The sequence below is a fragment of the Schistocerca americana genome, chromosome 3 (assembly GCF_021461395.2).
Source record: "Schistocerca americana isolate TAMUIC-IGC-003095 chromosome 3, iqSchAmer2.1, whole genome shotgun sequence".
Lineage (NCBI taxonomy): Eukaryota > Metazoa > Arthropoda > Insecta > Orthoptera > Acrididae > Schistocerca > Schistocerca americana.
In genome coordinates, this window is record NC_060121.1 from 885,456,572 (window position 1) to 885,476,968 (window position 20,397).

General features: G+C 37.7%; 1 protein-coding gene across 1 annotated transcript in view; it reads right to left on the bottom strand.

Moving 5' to 3' along the window:
- The window catches only part of LOC124605330 (serine/threonine-protein phosphatase 6 regulatory ankyrin repeat subunit B-like), a 353,003-nt gene that overhangs the window by 169,428 nt on the left and 163,178 nt on the right, over positions 1–20,397 (bottom strand). The window contains exons 8-9 of the mRNA XM_047136936.1: positions 7,690–7,794; positions 7,508–7,588 (exon numbers count right to left, since the gene is read on the bottom strand). Coding sequence (XP_046992892.1) covers positions 7,508–7,588; positions 7,690–7,794 — 186 coding nt within the window. The remainder of the gene's footprint in view (positions 1–7,507; positions 7,589–7,689; positions 7,795–20,397) is intronic.

Below are 20,397 nucleotides of genomic sequence, written 5' to 3' on the forward strand. Positions count from 1 at the left end.
AACAGAAAGCAGAAAGTAATTCTCTGCAATATTGAGAGTGGTAGTGATGTTCAGTCCCAATGTGGCACTATTAAGTGGGGCGTTCCCCAAGGGTCGGTGCTGGGGCCACTGCTGGTTCTTATTTATATAAATGATATGCCTTCTAGTATTATAGGTGATTCAAAAATATTTCTGTTTGCTTGATGACACCAGCTTGGTAGTAAAGGATCTTGTATGTACTACTCAAACAGTATCAAATAATGTAGTTCATGATATAAGTTCATGGCTTGTGGAAAATAATTTGATGCTAAATTAGAATAAGACTCAGTTTTTACAGTTTATAACTCACAATTCAAGAAGAACCGATATTTTGATCAGACAGAATTGGCATATTATAAGTGAGACGGAACAGTTCAAGTTCCTAGGCGTTCAGATAGATAGTAAGCTGTTGTGGAAAGCCCGTGTCCAGGATCTTGTTCAGAAACTAAATGCTGTTTTATTTACCATTACAACGGTATCTGAAATAAGTGACAGCTCAACACAAAACGTAGTCCATTTTGCATATTTTCATACGCTTATGTCATATGGTATTATTTTTTGGCGTAATTCATCTGATTCAAAATGGGTATTTTTGGCTCAAAAGCGGGCTGATCGAGCTATATGTGGTGTAAGTACGAGAACCTCTTGTCGATCCCTATTCAATAGTCTGGGAATTCTGACATTGCCCTCACAGTATATATTTTCTTTAATGTCATTTGTTGTTAGCAATATTAGCGTATTCCCAAGAGTTAGCAGCTTCAGTCAGTTAATACTAGGCAGAAATCAAATCTGCATGTGGAATGCACTTCCTTGACTCTTGTGCAGAAAGGAGTGCAGTATTCTGCTGCATCCATTTTCAATAAGCTACCTCAAGAACTCGAAAATCTTAGCAGTAGCCCAAACACTTTTAAGTCTAAACTGCAGAGTTTCCTCATGGCTCACTCCTTCTATTCTGTCAAGGAGCTCCTGGAAGAGCTGAAAAATTAAGCAAATTCCAGTATTACATTGTTGATTTTCTTTATTTAAACTTACGATTTGTCATCTGAATATGTTTGTTATATTTCATTTTATCTATTTCTACTATTGTGTTATAAATTCATGTATTGACTCATTCCATGACCATGGAGACCTCTCCTTAATTTGGTCCCGTGGAACAATAAATAAATAAAATAAAGTAAAATAAACCTAAAGGATTTATTGGTGGGCAACTCCTTCTAATCCACTGATGAATTTCTCAGTAGAACCAACTGATTTTGTGTGTATTATATTGTATTGTATATTTATTGGTCCTGTGAATCATACACTGTACAGTGGTACATAATGATATAGGACAAGTCAAATAATTTGCAATAAAGTTTAACAGAAAAAAGCTGTTGTATGGTTTTCAGTATATAGCAATATAACTCTAAAATATGGGAATAACATCTCACAAATAAATTTTACATGCACACATTTCATACTTTTGGCCTTGATTACACAGACACGCACATATATGCAATAGATCACATATAATACACAGATAAATCTAATGTACACATTTCTTATTTTGACCGTAATTGTATAAACTATTTAAATTTTTCACATATTTACATTGTAGATAAAAATTCAACAACACTATAGTAACAATTCTGTAGCAAGTAGTCACTCACTGCAGTTCTGAATTTATGCATGCCAGTTATTGCCTTAATTTCTTTAGGTAGTTTGTTATACAGTTTTTTTCCTGCTTGCAAGGGTCCTTTTTGTTTTAGTGTTGTATGTGAAAACTGCGTATGTAAATCTTGATTATTTCTTGTGTTGTATGAATGTATATTTTGGTTTTTTGGAGCAATCTTGTTATTTTCATCTACGATTTTCCTTATAAACGTTATTGTTTCTAGGATATATAGGCATGGTAATGGAAGAATATGAAGCTTTTTAAATGAGGGTTTGCACGAAGATCGAGGCGCTAAGCCCTCCATGGCTCTTATAATTCTATTTTGTGCAATAAAACAGCTTTTGCTGGGTGGTGAATTTCCCCAGCAAATTAAACCATATCTTAGTAATGATTCTCCTTGGGCATAGTACACATTTTTTATGACTTGCATAGATGTACATCCAGCAAGAATTTTTATACTATAACAAATGGTATTTTATTTACTACATAGGTGTTGTGTGTGTTTCTGCCATCATAGGTCATCTTGGATCCAAACCCCCAAAACTTTGGTGCTATTTACAATTTCAAGTCTTTTGCCTAACAGTTCTATGGTTGCAGTTAAAGGCTGTTTATTCTGCATTGTGTGTAGATGCATAGTGTTTGTCTTATGTGTGTTTATTATTAAGTTGTTCAATGCGAACCATTTTGATACATGTGTAGTGCTCTTTTTTATTTCATTTTGGAGCTCTTCTTGGGTCTTTCCTTTGATAAGTATATTTGTATCATCGGCATATTTAATGTACTTATAGTTAGGGCTGGATGGTTCCAGGTCATTTACAAACAGCAAGAACAGGATTGGTCCCAGCACAGAACCCTGTGGCACACCGTATTTAACACACTGTTTTTCTGATTGATAGGAAGTTAAATTTTTTCCTTCTTTGTACAAGACTTCAACTATTTGGTGTCTGTTTTGTAGATATGACTTTACCCATTCATAGGCTGGGCCTCTGACACCAACATTTTCTAGCTTTCTAAGCAAAAGACCATGGTTAATGATGTCAAATGCTTTTGAAAGATCTAGGAATATTGCTGCTATGTGTTCTTTTTTATCTAATGCATTTAAAGCTTCATTTAAGAAATCGATAATAGCTGTCTCAGTGGATTTACATTTTCAGAATCCATGCTGTGTAGCTGAGAAAAGTTCATTTTTTTCAATGAAATCTATGAGTCTTTTAGAAAAGATTTTTTCAATTATTTTAGAAAAAACAGATAGTAGAGAGACTGGCCTATAATTTGTTATATCTGTTTTTTCACCCTTTTTGAACAATGGCTTCACTTTAGCTATTTTTAGCCTTTCTGGGAAGATTCCCTGAGAAAGTGAACTATTGCATATGTCTACCATGGGCTTAACTACTAAGGGTGCACATTTTTTAATGATATTGACTGGTATGTTGTCAGTACCAGAGGAAAATTTTGATTTTAGCTCGCCTATTGTATTTAGCATTTCCTGTTCATCTGTTGGGTGTAGGAAGAGAGACTTGTTACTAGGGATAGTTTTAATCTGATTTGCAGTGACAGATTTTGAAAGTTTTGCTTCACCAGAATCTCAGCTGCCTCAGAGAAATATGAGTTAAAATTATTTGCTATCTGCTGGGGATCAGATATTACAGAAGTGTTTTCATTCAGTTTGATATTATGGTATTCTCTCCGTTTTACTCCTGTTTCATGCCTTACAATCTCGCATATGGCTTTCATTTTATTTTGTGCATTTGCTATGAAGGAACTATTTGCCATTTTTTGCTTCTTTTATGACTTTAGTTAAAATCTTTTTGTAATTCTTAAAATAGGAATCAAATTCTGTGGATGTGGTGTGCTGTCTAGATATTTCATGCAGAAGTCTCTTTTTCTTCACAGATATTTGTATCCCTGTTGTGACCCATTTTATTTTCAGATCCTTTTTTGTGACTGTCTTTTTATGGAGTGGAAAGCAAAGTTCAAAATAATAGGTAAAACTATTTAGGAATTTATTGAACTTATAATTTGTACTTTCACATTCATAGATGTCTTCCCAAGTTTCTTTAGGCAGATAGTTAAGGAAATGTTGTATATTCTGGTCATTATATTTCCTAGATGTAGTAGTTAGACATTCAGTTGAACTAAGCAGTTTTCCTAATCTTATACTAATTTCTTGGACTGTGTGGTCCCCAAAGCCTGTATTGTGGGTTTGTGCTGTATGTTTCAAGGGCACATTTGTAAATATTTGATCAAGGATTGTGGCTGAGATTTTTGTGATGTGTGTTGGTGTTTCTATAGTAGCCTTTAAATTGAAAGTTGCTAAGAGGTTCAGTAAAGCAGTTTTTTGATTAGACTCACTTGCAAAGTCAATGTTGAAATCCCCACATATAATTAGTTTTCTATTTTTTTGTGTAGTCTTGTGTAAGATATTTTCAAGGTTCTTTAACATAATGTTAATATTGCCAGTTGGCGCCCTGTATAGACAAATTATAGCAATTTTTTCGTCTGTGATTTCAATTCCATTTACCTCAATATCTTTCTCTATGGATAATTTTTCTACATACGGCATACATTTAAAATTTATGCTATTTTTAACATAAATGCAACTACCACCATGTTTATACAATTTACGACAAAAATAACTGCCCAATACAAAATTTGGAATGCATAGCATATGAAGTTTCTCTTTGTCAAGCCAATGTTCAGTAAAACATAATACAGAGGTGTTTTTCATGTCACTTTCCAACAAAATTTGAAATTCGTTTACTTTGTTGGATAGGGACTGTACATTTTGATGAAATACCGTCAGGTTTGGAGTTAAACACAAGTTCTGAAACTTACTATCCTTAGCACTTATATTTATATTGGAATTTCTGCCTGGACGATATTTTTTATTTTCAATTTCACTTATGAATTTTCACCCCCTCCACACGGTATCAGTTTCCCTTGTTCTTGATGATTTTACAGATGTCTGTAACCATTTTACTGAAATTCATTGAGCCTAGTCTGTTTAAATGCACGCCATCCTTTCCTAAGCATTTGTCACTTAAAAATTTGTTGGGGTCAACAAATATTGTCCGAAGTTTGTCGCACTGTTCCCTGATAGCACTGTTTATGTTGCTTGTATAAGAACTGCTTACTGACCTTCTGTGCAGAATTTCACTTATAACCAGTCCTGAGTTTGTGTACAATGCTTTGGCTGAAAGAATGATGTTTCTCGTCTCACTTACAATTTCTCCCTGACTGCTGCTTTGTATTGAATTTGTCCCAGAATGAATAAAAACACCTTCGTAATTGGTCTTTGGATCGTTTCCATTTTTAGTTGTAGACTGTTTTGCACTTAAGAGATTTTTAAAATGTTTGTGCAGTAATGTGTTCACTGTTTATAAGTATTCTAGTAGTTCTATTATATGTTTATTACCTTATAAATAAATAAAAGAAAATTAAATTTTATATTCAGTGCATTAATGCAATCTTAGTAAATGAGGGTTGTAAAATGATCCTTTCATATAGTGTTTATTTAAAAAAATAAGAAAGAAAGAAAGAAAAAGAAAAAAAGAAAAGAAAGGGAAAAAAGTGATCATTTCACTTGGGACCTGTGGAAAGTAGGTACATTAGCTTATTTGTTTTAGTTGTAAATATTTGTCATGTATTTTTTTTTTTCTGACATATTCTACATCCTGTAGGATCTCCTCACTATGAATCAATTGGAATGAAAGTAAATCTAATCTAATCTAATCTCAGCACAGTAATGGAGAAAGAAGAGGGGGGGGGGGGCACATCATTTCCACAGAAGAACTTCACACAGTGGTATGCGATCAAGTCATAGATGCACTTTTGTCAGTTCTCGACAGTACGCAGTATGGACCTCTTGGAAGATGATCATCATGGAAGTACACAGCAGAATATATGTATAAGCAGACAGAAGTGGAAATTCAAAGCAACCAATAGAGAAATTTCACATGTGACAGAATGACACAAAGCCTTACATTAATAAGCGGCTTCCAAGATTTCATTTCCAATATATAACACGCAGAATGGGAATGGCTTCTAAAGGTAAAACTGACATAATAAGAAGAGTCAAAATAGATATCATCCAGGACACTGAAACAACCAAGGACCAGACAGTTATCCAAGATGCCCACAATGCAATATTCAGATGTACCAACAACAACAATGATCAGACAGCAATCCATTAGATAATACTCAAACCCCACATGAAAACGAACATAATGAAAACTGAAAGAGGTTGTGAAAATACCCATGGTATTAGTCCAGAAAACAGATATGGGCCATGAACAGAATATTGATTTAATTCACTATGATGATAAGGAACTGAGAGTAGAAACATTTCACTCCAAGAGATGATGGGTAAGAGTAAAGGAAAACTGCAATACCAGTACCAGTATCACAGGCACAGGAGCAGAACTGAGTGTGATTTTTCCTGAACTGTTTAACAAAGTGCAGGCTGACACTGAAGTTATCAGACACTCAGTTGGGGCAGCATTGTGGGAGTGGGGTGGGGGGTGAATAATGAGGCAAGAGCAGTAAAATTAAAAGCTAGGTTACAATCTGGAACTGGAGGAAGTTGCATGGAGCATTCATTCATCTTTACCAAGGACTGAGATATTAATTTGATTCTTGGTGCAGGCCTTTGAGAAGAATAGATTTTGCAAAGGGGCAGTTTATTTGCCATGGGCAAAAAGAAGAGACAGAAACTGACTTGATAAATCCACTACAGGACATGATAAAGTCTGTTGCCAAGTCCAATTGAAAGTGGTAGACACCAAGAAAGGGACATCACAGGAGATAGTTACTAAAGGAAAGGCTAAATAAAACTTTCAAGTTGCTATTTCTGACAAGATTATGAATCAAATTGCTTGCTAGAAGTGTTCTACACTGATCTAAAAATTACTGTGACAAGGTAAAAAAATATACTGATAATTTTGAAGAGAAGTCAGGTATTATCCACAGCTGTAAATGAAAAATTGATATCAAGCAACATCAAGCATTCAATCTGCCCACATGCAATGTGCACTGGCAAGTGGAACTGCTGTGAAAAGGAAGATCAGTACTTCTTCATTAAACACACCAGAGAAAATTACTTTAAGGAAATAGTAAAGCTAGTAGCAATGCTGTCAGATGCTGGTAGCAGTTTATATGTGCAAAATGGAGAAACTTTCTGCATGTGATTAGCATCCAATAAGCCTTTGGCTTGAAATTCCATTCAAAAGCCGATCAAGTGGAATGTCTTTTTAGATCTACCTTGGCTTGTGAGGTTATATGCAACAAAGAAGGGGAGTAAGTGGTTTAATTATCGTATGACATAAAACAAATCATGAACCAGTAATCAATTCATCAAAAAATTACACTCAACCAGAACTTATGTTTGGAAGCCACGGTGAAAATGAATGGTCGCGAACATTCCCAAAACACATCCTAACAAATTAATAGAAGAGGAATAGTTATAACAAATAAAGATCAAGGATTAGAGAGCAGTGGAAAAAAAACATTTTAGTTTTAAAATTGGGAATTTGATTCTGGGAATAACTAAGGAAAAATCTAGACAAGTACATACAAAAATCCATAAATTTTTACACATTTATCATCATCTCAAAATCGATAGAGTTGTTCATAACTTAGTCCATAATCTGGGGGAAAATGTTGAAAATATATGTCCGGGGTAAGCATTTGACACATCTTAAGAGTTGCCTTAATGTTCCAACCACCTAAAAAAAGTTTTGTTTTAATTCAAAAATCATCAACAGACCACGAAAGAGGATATTAATTGAGGCACTCTAAGGGCAGTACTTTCACAAAGTCAAGAAAGAGCTTCCTTACTTTTTTGGAGTGAAGAGCTCCAAATATAGGAGATTGTCCTGAGATACTAGCATGTACTTCAAGCTCTGAATCAAAGCATCCCTGTAAAAAAGAATAACATAGCATAAAAATTCTGTGTTTCACTAGAGCAGATGAACTGATTATACACGAAATTTTATAAATTACTTGAAGCTTAGACTTACTAAGCATTTTATAGTGTGGCCTTTCTCTCTTGATGGTGGGCCTTCATATAGACCTCTGTATCTACCATTTATATCTGCCCCTTCAGCAAGCATTCTGCTTATTAACTGCAAAATAAGAAGAAGCAGAAATCAAAATCAGTATTTGTTAACATCATTCAGACACTGAATCCAGCAACAGTACATTCTCTACCAAATTTAAAAGTCAGGAGATGCTACATAAAAGTCAGGAGTTTTCAATACAATAGAGATCGCCAGACTATGTGTTGGAACTGAACTTACATATCTCCTGAAACTGAATGGTTATTTTTAGGCTTAAACTATTGCAAATTAATTATTATGGCTGACATAAGAGAAGTATTTAGTGGGATGAATAGGAACCAATATGACAACAAAATGGAACAAGGGGGGAAATCAGCAGATATCTTACGTGGTTGTATGCCTCATTCAGGGTCACTTGTAGGTCATCAGAACTGGGCTATGAAATCATGAATTGAATAACAAAAGGAATAAAGCAACAAATGGAAGTCTTTAAAGCATTTACAAAATATTTAATTAAAGAACTGGTTAAAGGAGGAGAGAGAATGAAAGGAGGAACTTACAGAATTAATGAAAGAACAGGAGGCACAATGGTTGAAGGAGGAAAGAGAACAAGAAGAGCAATGGCTAAGTAAAAACGAAGATATAAAATAAATTATTGTGTCAACACTCTGTAAGCCAGAAGAATGTATAACAAAATGCAAAGAATTAGGAACAAATAAATAGGAAAGAATATCTGAACTTGATGCCGGACACAATGCAAACCACAAATAGGTGCAGCTGCAGATAGTGGGGAATATATCCAAGAAAGCACAGGTTTACATAACAAAGAAAATGTAGAAGTAGTGCATGATGACATACCGTTGGTGCATAATGATGGTACCAAAATTGAGAAGACTGTAAAGGAAACACGCAAGAAATGGTATGAACTCTATAATCATTAAATAACCAAGAACAGTAACAACATCAAAGAAGCTGTATAGGAATACACTGAAACAAATTAAAGACAGAGTTAAGTAGCTTACTCAGTGGCACCGTAGTATTAGGGTTTCACTCTCACTTAAATTGATCTAACAACATTTATTTGAGAGGTATGATCCACCCCATCAAATTTTTTACGAACTTCAAAATATGCTGGCCTACCAGCTGGAAGTAACAGGAAATGATCAGTTTTGAATCAAGGAAACTAAAGGGAGATGTATACAGTTGAGTACTAGATGCATGTAGGAATGACAGTAAAGGGTTGTGCAGATTCTGACACAGCATTCCAGGCAGAATGATGGTTGGAAGAAAAACCGATTTAAATCAAGCTGAAGTTAGTAAGTGGATCAAACTACTGGGGAAGCAGCATAAACATGAGGAATGCATGGTGACAAAAGAAGAGGAACACAAGAACTAGTTGGGAAGTGACAAAATAAAATGTCTATGACTGCCCCAAGAACATTGAATGTTTACCAAAGAAGAAAAGATGCAACATGCTTTACAGTGTGGAAAATAATGGAAGAAGGAAGGAAGAGAAAGCCATGAGCCTTGTTATGCAGTAGTAACAGCAAGAACATAGTGTTGTGTGATAAAAAAAGGTTCATGAGTTTGAAAGACTTTGCTGATTTTCAAAATGATATTTGCAATGTATGGCTAAGGGCGGATGGCATCTATGGGGGCAAGGATGGATAGCAGTGGGGGATTATTGTCAAGATGTTGGTCATTTGGAACACATGTAAATAGCATCAACAGCCAAAATTTTTATTCAGCTTATAAGCAGATACAGAAGGATGTAGGTTGCAGTAGGTACTGGGAGATGAAGAAGCTTGCACAGGATAGAGTAGCATGGAGAGCTGCATCAAACCAGTCTCAGGACTGAAGACCACAACAAATAATTCTACAACATTCATAGTGCTGCTCTGAAGCAAGCATGCCCCCTCTGGCCTGTAGGGTAGATAGCAGATGGTGGACAGCTGAGACCTGCAATCAGCCAGAGGCTAGCTCTGAGGTAAGTGGCTAGAGAAGTGCTGACAGCTAGCAACTGTGTGGTGGCATGTGCACTGACTGAGCACACCACAGCTGGAGGCGGCAAGGTGTGTCAGGGGCACAAAAGCCCACAACAATTCTTACAGGGGACGCAAGCCATCAGAAGTGGAACTCACCACTGTGAGTGGGAGTGCCTGCACCATGCAGGAGGATGAGCAGCTGCACTGCCCTGGGTTTGAATGGTTGCCTTCTGAGGCAGAAGTCTGCTGTGGCCTGAATGATCCAGAAGGTGGTTCACCAGTGGAAATGAGGCAAATCTGAGATGGTGGACTTAATGCCTGCTTTGGGGCACAGTTGGTGAAGGCCAAAACTCATGGTAGTTTTTGTAGAACCATTTTGTCACACTGCCTTATGAAGCCCTCTCGTCATGGTTTGTGCTGTCAGATTGGAATACCTTTGGCTAGAAATGAGGGGTATTAATACAGATTCAGTGCTCATTTGTTGTGCCAATGTACAGCTTCTGACCATGTTCGATATAACAAGTCCTTCGCTTGAAGGTGAGGAAATCACAGCCAGCCAGTCCTGCATTTGCCCTGTACTCTTTCTGCAACATATGTATTGCAGTGACTGACTTGACTTGGCTCACAGTACATAAACACACTGGTTGCCACAACTGCCACGATGATTTTTTTGGCTCCTGCTGGCTTCTCAGGCTTCTTACAACTACTTGACGAACCACTATCTCCAAAATAGCTCCTACAAAACAGTAGCTGCACAAAATTCCACCCCTCTTTGGTAAGCCTGGCCTCTAGATCTCTACCTTTGCTAGATCTGGAGACTCCACATAAGTGAACAACAGTGTACATATATATCCAGTTCCTCCTTATGTGCCAGCCAAAGTGGCTGTGCAGTTCTAGGCACTGCAGTCTGGAACCATGAGATCGCTATGGTCACAGGTTCGAATCCTGCCTCGGGCATGGATGTGTGTGATGTCCTTAGGTTAGTTAGGTTTAGCTAGTTCTAAGTTCTAGGGGACTAATGACCTCAGAAGTTGAGTTCCATAGTGCTCAGAGCCATTTGAACCTCCTTATGTGCTAGTCAGCTTGAACCACAGGGTTCGGTGGCTGTGAACTCAGTCCACAGGTATAGCCCATTGGCTTTCCATGTACATATATATTCAGCAACCTCTCAGAAAATTTCACAACTAAAGGAGTAATTTTGGGATTTACTCACCTTTCTGTACCTAGTATTTTATGAGCTCTTTTGGTTTTTAGGCTGATTTAAGCTGTGTGACTTTGTTGTGAATGTTTTGGAAATTGAGCACATTGATTTTAATCTTTTCATCTGTGGGGGACCATTCTTAGGACCTTACATTAATATGTTGGAGTCTCCTACCACTATTAGTCTATCATTATCTGAACTGAATCGAGAATAATCATCTAAGCCTTTAAAAAAAAAAAAAAAAAATTTAAAAAACGAAAAAAAAAGAAATAAGAAGAAGAAGAAGAAGAAGCAGAAGAAGGTTGTGTGCACCCCACATCCTTCTGAATCTGCTTAGTGTATTCAACCCTTGGTCACCCTCTAAGATTTTTACCCTCCACACTGGCCTCCAACACTAAACTGGTGGTCCCTTGATGCCTCACAACATGTCCTACCAACTGAGTCCATCTTCTAGTCAAGTTGTGCCACAAATTTCTCTTCTCCCCAATTGTATTCAGTACCTCCTCATTAGTTATGTGATCTACCCAGCTAATCCTCAGTATTCTTCCGCAGCACCACATTTCAGAAGCTTCTATTCACTTCTTGCCTAAACTAGTTATCGTCCATGTTTCACTTCCATACATGGCTACAGTCCGTACAAATACCCACACACAGACAGCTATTTGGGTTGCAACTCCTCATGTGTAGAGTACCCCTGATCCATTTAAGGGAGACCCTACAGTTCTCAGTCCTAGGGCATAATTACAGGGAATAGCAGCCTAGCTTGTCACAGAATCTTCAAAGTTTCTGGTATCATCCTTCTATTCAACTCAGAACCAGAGACTCCAGTGCTGCAAATAGTGGGTTTCATTGAAATTCTGGGAGCAAGGCTGGTCTCCTCAACCCTCGATCAGTTGCTAGAATGACCCATGTATGGTTAAGACCCCTGATGACTGGAATCATTCATTCTATTGTCTGCCACATTCTGCAATTGATTGCACGACATTTCCTCTGTGGACACTGAAATAGCTTCTTCAAAATGTTAACTGGGTCCTCCTGGCATACACACAGAAAGCACAATTTAATCCTTCACATCCTCTGTTGCAATTTCCCTATAGAGTAAAATTTTTTGCCATAATTTGAGTTGCTAGTTATTTAATATCCCTACCATTTCATGCTTGCTTTCCCCTAATATGGGCATCAGCAGGTTTCCCAACAGGTAAAATGAATCTCACTGATTCAGTTTGAGTTTCAGTGAAAGAGAGCATCTCAAACTTGATGGTTAGGGGGATGGGTGCAATACCCTGAGTTCTTCCTGGATCCTGACTCCCCTGTACAAGACACCTAGGACTACCATTGATGTACTACTCACAGTCAACTTGATGAGTCGTAACTGATTGAGTACTCACTGCTGAGGAGACATGGTCAACTGGAGGGAATAGTAGTTGCAGTACCTTTGGCATCTCTGGTATATGTTTCTAAGCATTTCATTTCATACACCCATTGACAGCAGCTCCCAACTGCTTGAAATCAATAAGAGTAATTCCCAGCTGCTTACAAGCACTTATGCCACACCTGAGAATATCATTCACAGTGGAGCTCTATCTAACTGGAGCACTATTAAATCAAAACTAAACAATTAATTTTAAATTGTCCTCACTGATATTGTTTTAATTTTAGTTTATGTTATGTAACAAGTATTGCAAGTTTTCTTTAAGATCTGAAGCTTCAACACCCAAGATAGTGATTCATGTAAAATAATGAGTGAACAACCTGGAATAAAATGTACAGATCCTTGGAAGGTAACTTCATACCTCCAACTTTTGTCAAGTTTTCAGTAAGACACTCTTGTAACAGTGCTGAAAACAGAGGTAAAGTTTTACACATGTCAACAATATACATTACTGTTGAAGCCAGAAGCTAAATGGAATTTTGATATGGCTTTTGCAATATGAGAAAAATACAATACTACAATGCAGCAGATGATATGACCATAAAATTTCAAAATCTGACAAAAGAGAAATAGACCAATGAGCAGAAGAAAGTCTAAATATTCTTGAAGTCGAAATGTTTTTGAAACTTCAGTGCCCAACTTGCTGCTTGTCCTGATGAGTCATTCAGATTTGTCAGTCAACATAAAGAATGGTTATCAGTCACAATAGAAAGTCTAACTTATGAACTAGAATCAGAAATTGTTGATTTTCTAAATAACTGCAAGGCTTTCTTTCTTATACAAACAGTAACTCTTCTTCAACTTGCAGAGTGATCTGTAGGCATAATCACTACTTTAGTGCCTTTTTGATTTGTACCAGAACTGCCCCTATTTCATAAGTAGTAGCATTAGTGTATACTTCCATCTCAGCATTCATGTCTAAAAATAATAGGACAACTGGAGTTGTCACGACCACCTTAAGGATACAGAGAGATCTTTTTTATTCAGGGATACAAGAAAATTTGGCATATCCCTGCAGCAGTTATTGTAGTGGTTGTGCCATGCAAATAAAATTCTTTGTGAAACATCTGCAGTTGGAGCACATTCCAAGAAAGCCTCTCACTTTATGAATGTACTGAGGAGTTGGGAAATGTGTTATGGAGTGTCCCTGGGTGGGCTCTACTTCACTTAACTAGCTGCTGCAAGATTTTAATTTCTTGAGCAACAAAGAAGCACTTTATCAGGTTAAGATGAAGAGCTGTGTCATGAACACATCTCAGCACAGATCTCAAGTAGCTTAAACGGGCATCATACGCATTTGACAAAAACTACCATGTCATCCTGGTAGCAAAGACATGCCTTCCAAAGAAGATGTTTAAGCATACTGTCCATCATGCATTCAAAGGTGGCTGGAGTACTGAACATACTAAATACCAGGTGTAGGGGTAAGAAACTAGAATTTCCCTATAGATGGTGCTAGCCATCTGTGTAGGGCTGTGAGACTGCATCTGGAGTGCCATCTGCTTCCTGTAAAGGCTGACAATGAATGTCAACACACAGTAACCCAAGTTCCATACATCGGCATCTGTTTCAACCCATAAACATGTTGAGTTTTGTGCCTATGAACTACGATTTGTGGACAGCATTGGTTTTCTGTTATCATTTGAAGAAAACAGCTGCAGAATCACATCAAATGCTAGTTGAAGCTATCGGCAAACACACTCTTGGGAAAACGCAGTGCTTCAAGTGGTTCAAAAATTCAGAAGGGGTGATTTTGATGTGAGAAATGATAAGCGCAGGAAACTAAAGGAAAAGTTTGAAGACAATGAATTACAGGCCTTATTGGATGAAGACGATACTCAAATTAAACAGGAACTCATGGGACAATTGAATGTGATGCAGAAAGCTGTTTCTCTTTGGTTGAAAGCTATGGGAAAGTTGCAGAAAATGGGTTCTGCATGAACTGAACGAAAGACAGCAAGCAAATCAAAAGACCACTTGTGAAATGCTGCTCACCAGATACAAAAGAAAGTCGTTTCTCCTTCAAATAGTGACAGGTGATGAAAAATGGATATATTTTGAAAATTGTAAGCATTGTAACTCGAAGGTGAATCCAGGTGAACCATCAACATTCTCTGCAACCAAATTGCTTTGGAAACAAGACAATGCTCTGTGTTTGGTGGGATCAGAAGGGTGTCATCTATTATGAGCTGCTAAAACCTGGTGAAACAGTTAACACTGATCACTACCAACAGCAAATGATTGATTTAAATTGAGCAAAAAATGACTGGAATATGGAGAAAGGCAACACAAAGTCATATTGCTCCATGATAATGCCACATCATACACAGAAAAATGGCTCTGGAAACCATCGAGGCATTCAGTTTGGAAATACTAGGGCATGCGACTTATTCTCCAGACTTGGTTCTATCTAGGTATCATCTATTTGCATCACTGGGACATGCCATCGCTGAACAATGCTTCAATTTGTATGAAAATGTACAAGAATGGCTCACTGACTGGTTTGCTTCAAAAGAAGAACTGTTTTTTTGGTGTGGCATTCATAGCCTGCCGGAGAGGTGGGAGAAATTTATAAATAGCTATGGAGATTATTTTGAATAAAATGTTGTTCATCAGTTTCAAACAACAGATGTAATTATTGCAATAAAATTTCGGTTTCATACTTCTACACCTGGTAGCTTAACTCTGAACTCAAAGAAACCACCACTAGGTGTAATTTATACAGTTTTTTTCCCAGTCACCCCTGTGAAGATTGATGGTCAGTAGCCAGCCATCATATCAACAGCAAATAAATACTTTGTTCCCACAACACAGTGCAAGGTGTCATCAATTTTTTGTATGAGTGTAAATCTTCTTTGGTGGATTTGTTCAGCCATCAGTAACAGATGTAAAACTGCCAAGTGCCATGTTCCTTCTTCACAAGGAACATAGGAGATGACCAAGTCCTCTCTGATTTTTGGATGATGTCATCTTGTAGCACCTTCTCCACTTCTTACTGATTTACCCATTGCTCATCTGGAGACATCCTATATAAGTACTGGCTGATGGGTGGGCAATTCTTAGTGCTGATACAATGTTTCTGTCTGGTCTTCCTCATCTCCACTATGGACTTGAGTTGTGGCTGTTTGTGGTGATTGGTGTCCTAGACCTTTAGTAGTCCACTTTTGATGGTTATGATCACCACTGGGAAATAGATTTCTTTTGTGAATCTGAGTACCTTTTTACACTTGACTAGGAGTTCACAGTTTAACTAAGTCTACAAATTGCTAGAGCTCTACTCTTCCTTTGACTTCAACCATTTAAAGGCCTCTGTACACACTGTAATTATTCTAATGTTGTCCACACAGCCCCTATTGGAGTGATAGGTAAGAGTCTATAGTATACTCCTTGGTTTTGTGCTTAGTACTGGTCTTTCTTCCAGCATCTGCCCATTAAGGGGATTTTCAGCATTTCCATGATTCTTTGCAGTCTGTCAAACATGTGACCTGTTACAAAACTTCAGTTTGTCACAAACAGTTTCAGCTATTTCACTATCATCAGGCAGATTTTATTTCATCACCAGAGAATACAGGTAAAATTTTCTGCTCTATAAATCTCTGGTTAAAATGTGTGCTCTCAACAAGTTTTGCTAATTTTAATTTGAGCTCCCTCTTCTAGCATCACCTTCCTTTATAGAAAAAGGTGATACCATAGAATTATTTCCAAATCTTATATAGGTTAAAATTATATCAGCTGTTTCACTAAAAGAATTTCCTATGACTTTGTGTACGATTTATTATATTTCAAGCTAAAATGTATCAAAAGAAATTAATTTGTTACAATCAATGTGTATAGCTAAAATTACTCTTCTTTTAGAAACATTTGAAATTAAAAAATTTCTGGCATATTTAAAATTCATATTATTAATTGCACAATCTAACACTAACTATTAAATTTATTTCTGGATTCTTTTATAAAATAATGTTGTATCTTGGTGACAATTCTTCTTTTGTCAAGAAAGTTTGTAAACTCTTTTGCTTTGTAAACTCTTTGGAATATTGTGAGTACTGCAGAATGTAAGTAGTAGTGGGCAAGCCTCTGATGGACACAGACATATTTATAATTTTAACAACATGCATTTGTGTTCTGAAGTGGAAATTGTAAAGTCAGTGTGATACTGAAAATTGTGACAAACAATAAAATTCAACAGTGAAACAGGCAAATCTTCAAACATTATTCAGATCAATAGGAAACTACAAAATGAAAATTTCAGCCTCAAGAATGTACCCATGGATGTGAGAACACAGCCGACAACAAGAGAAAATGAAGATAACTAAAAAGGTTTTCTTTTGTATATCTTACGCCTCTCAAAGCTTATGAAACCTTCAGAGACATAGTAATTTAATGGTAATTTGTGGGAGGGTAAGATTACAGTATGCTACTACAGCTTGTTTAGCATGTTCAAGAAAACTCCACAAAAGCTTCTTTAAGTTATGGTCGAAATATTTGACTGTAAAACTAGTGCAGTACAATAAAGTTTTACAGCAGCCGTCTGTGTTAGGTATAAAAACATCTTTTGTCAAAATTCAATATCCCCCATTTCTGGTATTCTGAACAGGTCCACAGTATTGGTGATAAGTTGAGAAAACCTTCCGAAACATGTGCTACAAAACGCCACTGCTTCCTGCATATGTACCCTGACATCAATATGGGGTACGATCACCACACACACATACACAGGCCGCACAACGGGTTGGCATACTCTGGATCAGGTGGTTGAGCAGCTGCTGGGGTATAGCCTCCCTTCTTGCACCAGTGCCTGTCAGAGCTCCTGAAGTGTTGTAGGGGTTTGAAGATGTGCAGCAATATGTCGACCCAGAGCATCCCAGATGTGCTCAATGGGGTTTAACTCTGGAAAACAGGCAGGCCACTCCATTCGCCTGATATCTTCTGTTTCAAGGTACTCCTCCATGAAGGCAGCTTGGTGGGGCTGCATGTTATCATCCATCAGGAGGAAGGTGGGATCCACTGCACCCCTGAAAAGGCAGACATGCAGGTGCAAATTGATGTCCTGATACACCTGACCTGTTACAGTTCCTCTGTCAAACACATGCAGGGGTGTAAGTGCACCAATCATAATCCCACCACACACCATCAAACCATGGACCTCCATACAGGTCTCTTTTAAGGACATTAGGGGTTGGTATCTGGTTCCTGATTCACGCCAGATGAAAACCCAGCGAGAATCACGTTCAGACTATATCTGGACTCGTCCGTGAACATAACCTGGGACCACTGTTCCAATGACCATGTACTGTGTTCTTGACATCAGGCTTTATGGGCTCTCCTGTGACCAGGAGTCAGTGTAATGCACCTTGTAGGTCTCTGGGCAAAAAACCCATGTCTTTTCAGTTGTCTGTAGACTGTGTGTCTGGAGAAAACTGTTCCAGTGGCTGTGGTAAGGTTCTGAGCAAGGCTACCTGCAGTACTCCGAGGCTGTCTGCGGGCACTGATGGTAAGATATCAGAGTTCTTGTAGTGTTGTACACTGTGGACATCCCGTACTGTAGCACCTGGACATGTTCCCTGTCTGCTGGAATCATTGCCATAATCTTGAGATCACACTTTGTGGCACACGGAGGTCCCATGCTATGACCTGCTGTGTTTGACCAGCTTCCAGTTGCCCTAGTATTCTACCTCTCATAACATCATCAATACGTATTCTTTGAGCCATTTTGAACACACAGTCACCATTAGCACCTCTGAAAATGTCTGCACACTTACTCGCTGCACCGTACTCTGACATGCACCAACACACCTCTGCATATGTGGACTGCTGCCACCGCTGCTGTGCAACAACCGCAGGTCAAATGCACTGCATGGTCATACCCCGAGGTGATTTAAACCTGCAAACTGCCCACCTGAGTGTTGTTTCACCATGTATCAGCATTATCCTTAATTTACGCGCAAGAGTGTGAGATTGATGATCAATATTTTGATAGTGTAGTAGATTCTAAAGTAAGGGAAGCTACAACTCTTAATGACCTACAAAAGGAACAACTTAGGAATTTGTTATTGGAGTTTAGAAATGTGTTCAGTGAAAAACCAGGAAAAGTGAAAGGCTATCAGTGCATGCTTTACCTTAGAGATCATCATCCTTTCTTTCTCAAGCCATATAGTAAACATTTTCAAAAAGGAAAGATGTGGAAAAGAAATTCAAATGGTTCAAATGGCTCTGAGCACTATGCGACTTAACTTCTGAGGTCATCAGTTGCCTATAACTTAGAACTAATTAAACCTAACTAACTTAAGGACATCACACACATCCATGCCTGAGGCAGGATTCGAACCTGTGACCGTAGCAGTCGCTTGGTTCCAGACTGTAGCGCCTAGAAACGCACCGCCACTCCGGCAAAGAAATTCAGAAAATAGAAGAGAAGTAGGAGTGTTTACAATAATCCTTTAATTGTGATAAGTAAGAGACATGGTGGAGTGAGAATGGGCTCTAGACATCTTAATAAATTTCTTATCAGAGAGAATGACCATCCTGAGAACATGGACGTGCTCTTACACAAATTTGATTATGTAAAATAAATGCATAGTTTGGACTTGACCTCTGGATTTTACCAGATCCCACTTGAAATTTATTTTAGAAAGTATACAGCAATTTTGATGGAGGTAAGTGTTTTCAGTACTGTGTGGTGCCATTTGGGCTAAATGTATTTGTAGCTGAATTCATAAGAACTCTGGATTCTGTCTTAGGAAGTGAAGTGAGTTCAAAATTATTTGTGTACGTTGATGACCTTCTGCTCACAGAAAAGAACTGGGAACAACATTTGGATCTGTTAAGATATGTGTTTTCAAAATTAGAATCAGGAGGTTGTTGTTGTTGTTTAATGCAGCTCTCCATGCTACTCTATCCTGTGCAAGCTTCTTCATCTCCCAGTACCTACTGCAGCGTACATCTGATTAGTGTATTCATCTCTTGGTCTCTCTCTATGATTTTTACCCTCCATGCTGCCCTCCAATACTAAATTGGTGATCCCTTGATGCCTCAGAACATGTCCTACTAACCAATCCCTTCTTCTAGTCAAGTTGTGCCACAAACTTCTCTTCTCCCCAATCCTATTCAACACCTCCTCATTAGTTATGTGATCTAACCATCTAATCTTCAGCATTCTTCTGTAGCACCACATTTCGAAAGTGTCTATTCTCTTCTTGTCCAAACTATTTATCGTCCATGTTTCACTTCCATAAATGGCTACACTCCATACAAATACTTTCAGAAATGACTTCCTGACACTTAAATCTATACTCGATGTTAACAAATTTCTCTTCTTCAGAAATGCTTTCCTTCCCATTGCCAGTCTACATTTTATATACTCTCTACTTCGACCATCATCAGTTATTTTGCTCCCCAAATAGCAAATGTCATCTACTACTTTAAGTGTCTCATTTCCTAATGTAAGTCCCCCAGCATCACCTGATTGAATTAGACTACATCCCATTATCCTCATTTGCTTTTGTTGATGTTCATCTTATATCCTCCTTTCAAGACACTGTCCATTCTGTTCAACTGCTCTTCCAAGTCCTTTGCTGTCTCTGACAGAATTACGATGTCATCTGCGAACCTCAAAGATTTAATTTCTTCTCCATGGATTTTAATACCTACTCCAAATTTTTGTTTTGTTTCCTTCACTGCTTGCTCAATATACAGATTGAATAACATTGGGGAGAGGCTACAACCCTGTCTCACTCCTTTCCCAACCACTGCTTCCCTTTCATGCCCCTCAACTCTTATAACTGCCATTTGGTTTCTATACAAATTGTAAATAGCCTTTTGCTCCCTGTATTTTACCCCTGCCACCTTCAGAATTTGAAAGAGGTATGACTTCAAAAATAGGTAAGTGTAAATTTGGTGTGGAAGAAGTTAAATTTTTTGCACAAGTTATATCTGAAAAAGAAATTGCACCTGATAAAGAGAAACTTGATACTATTGCTAATTTCCCTACTCCTCACAACAAAAAACAGTTTAAATCATTTTTTGGGTCAACTAGATTTTATATAAAAGTT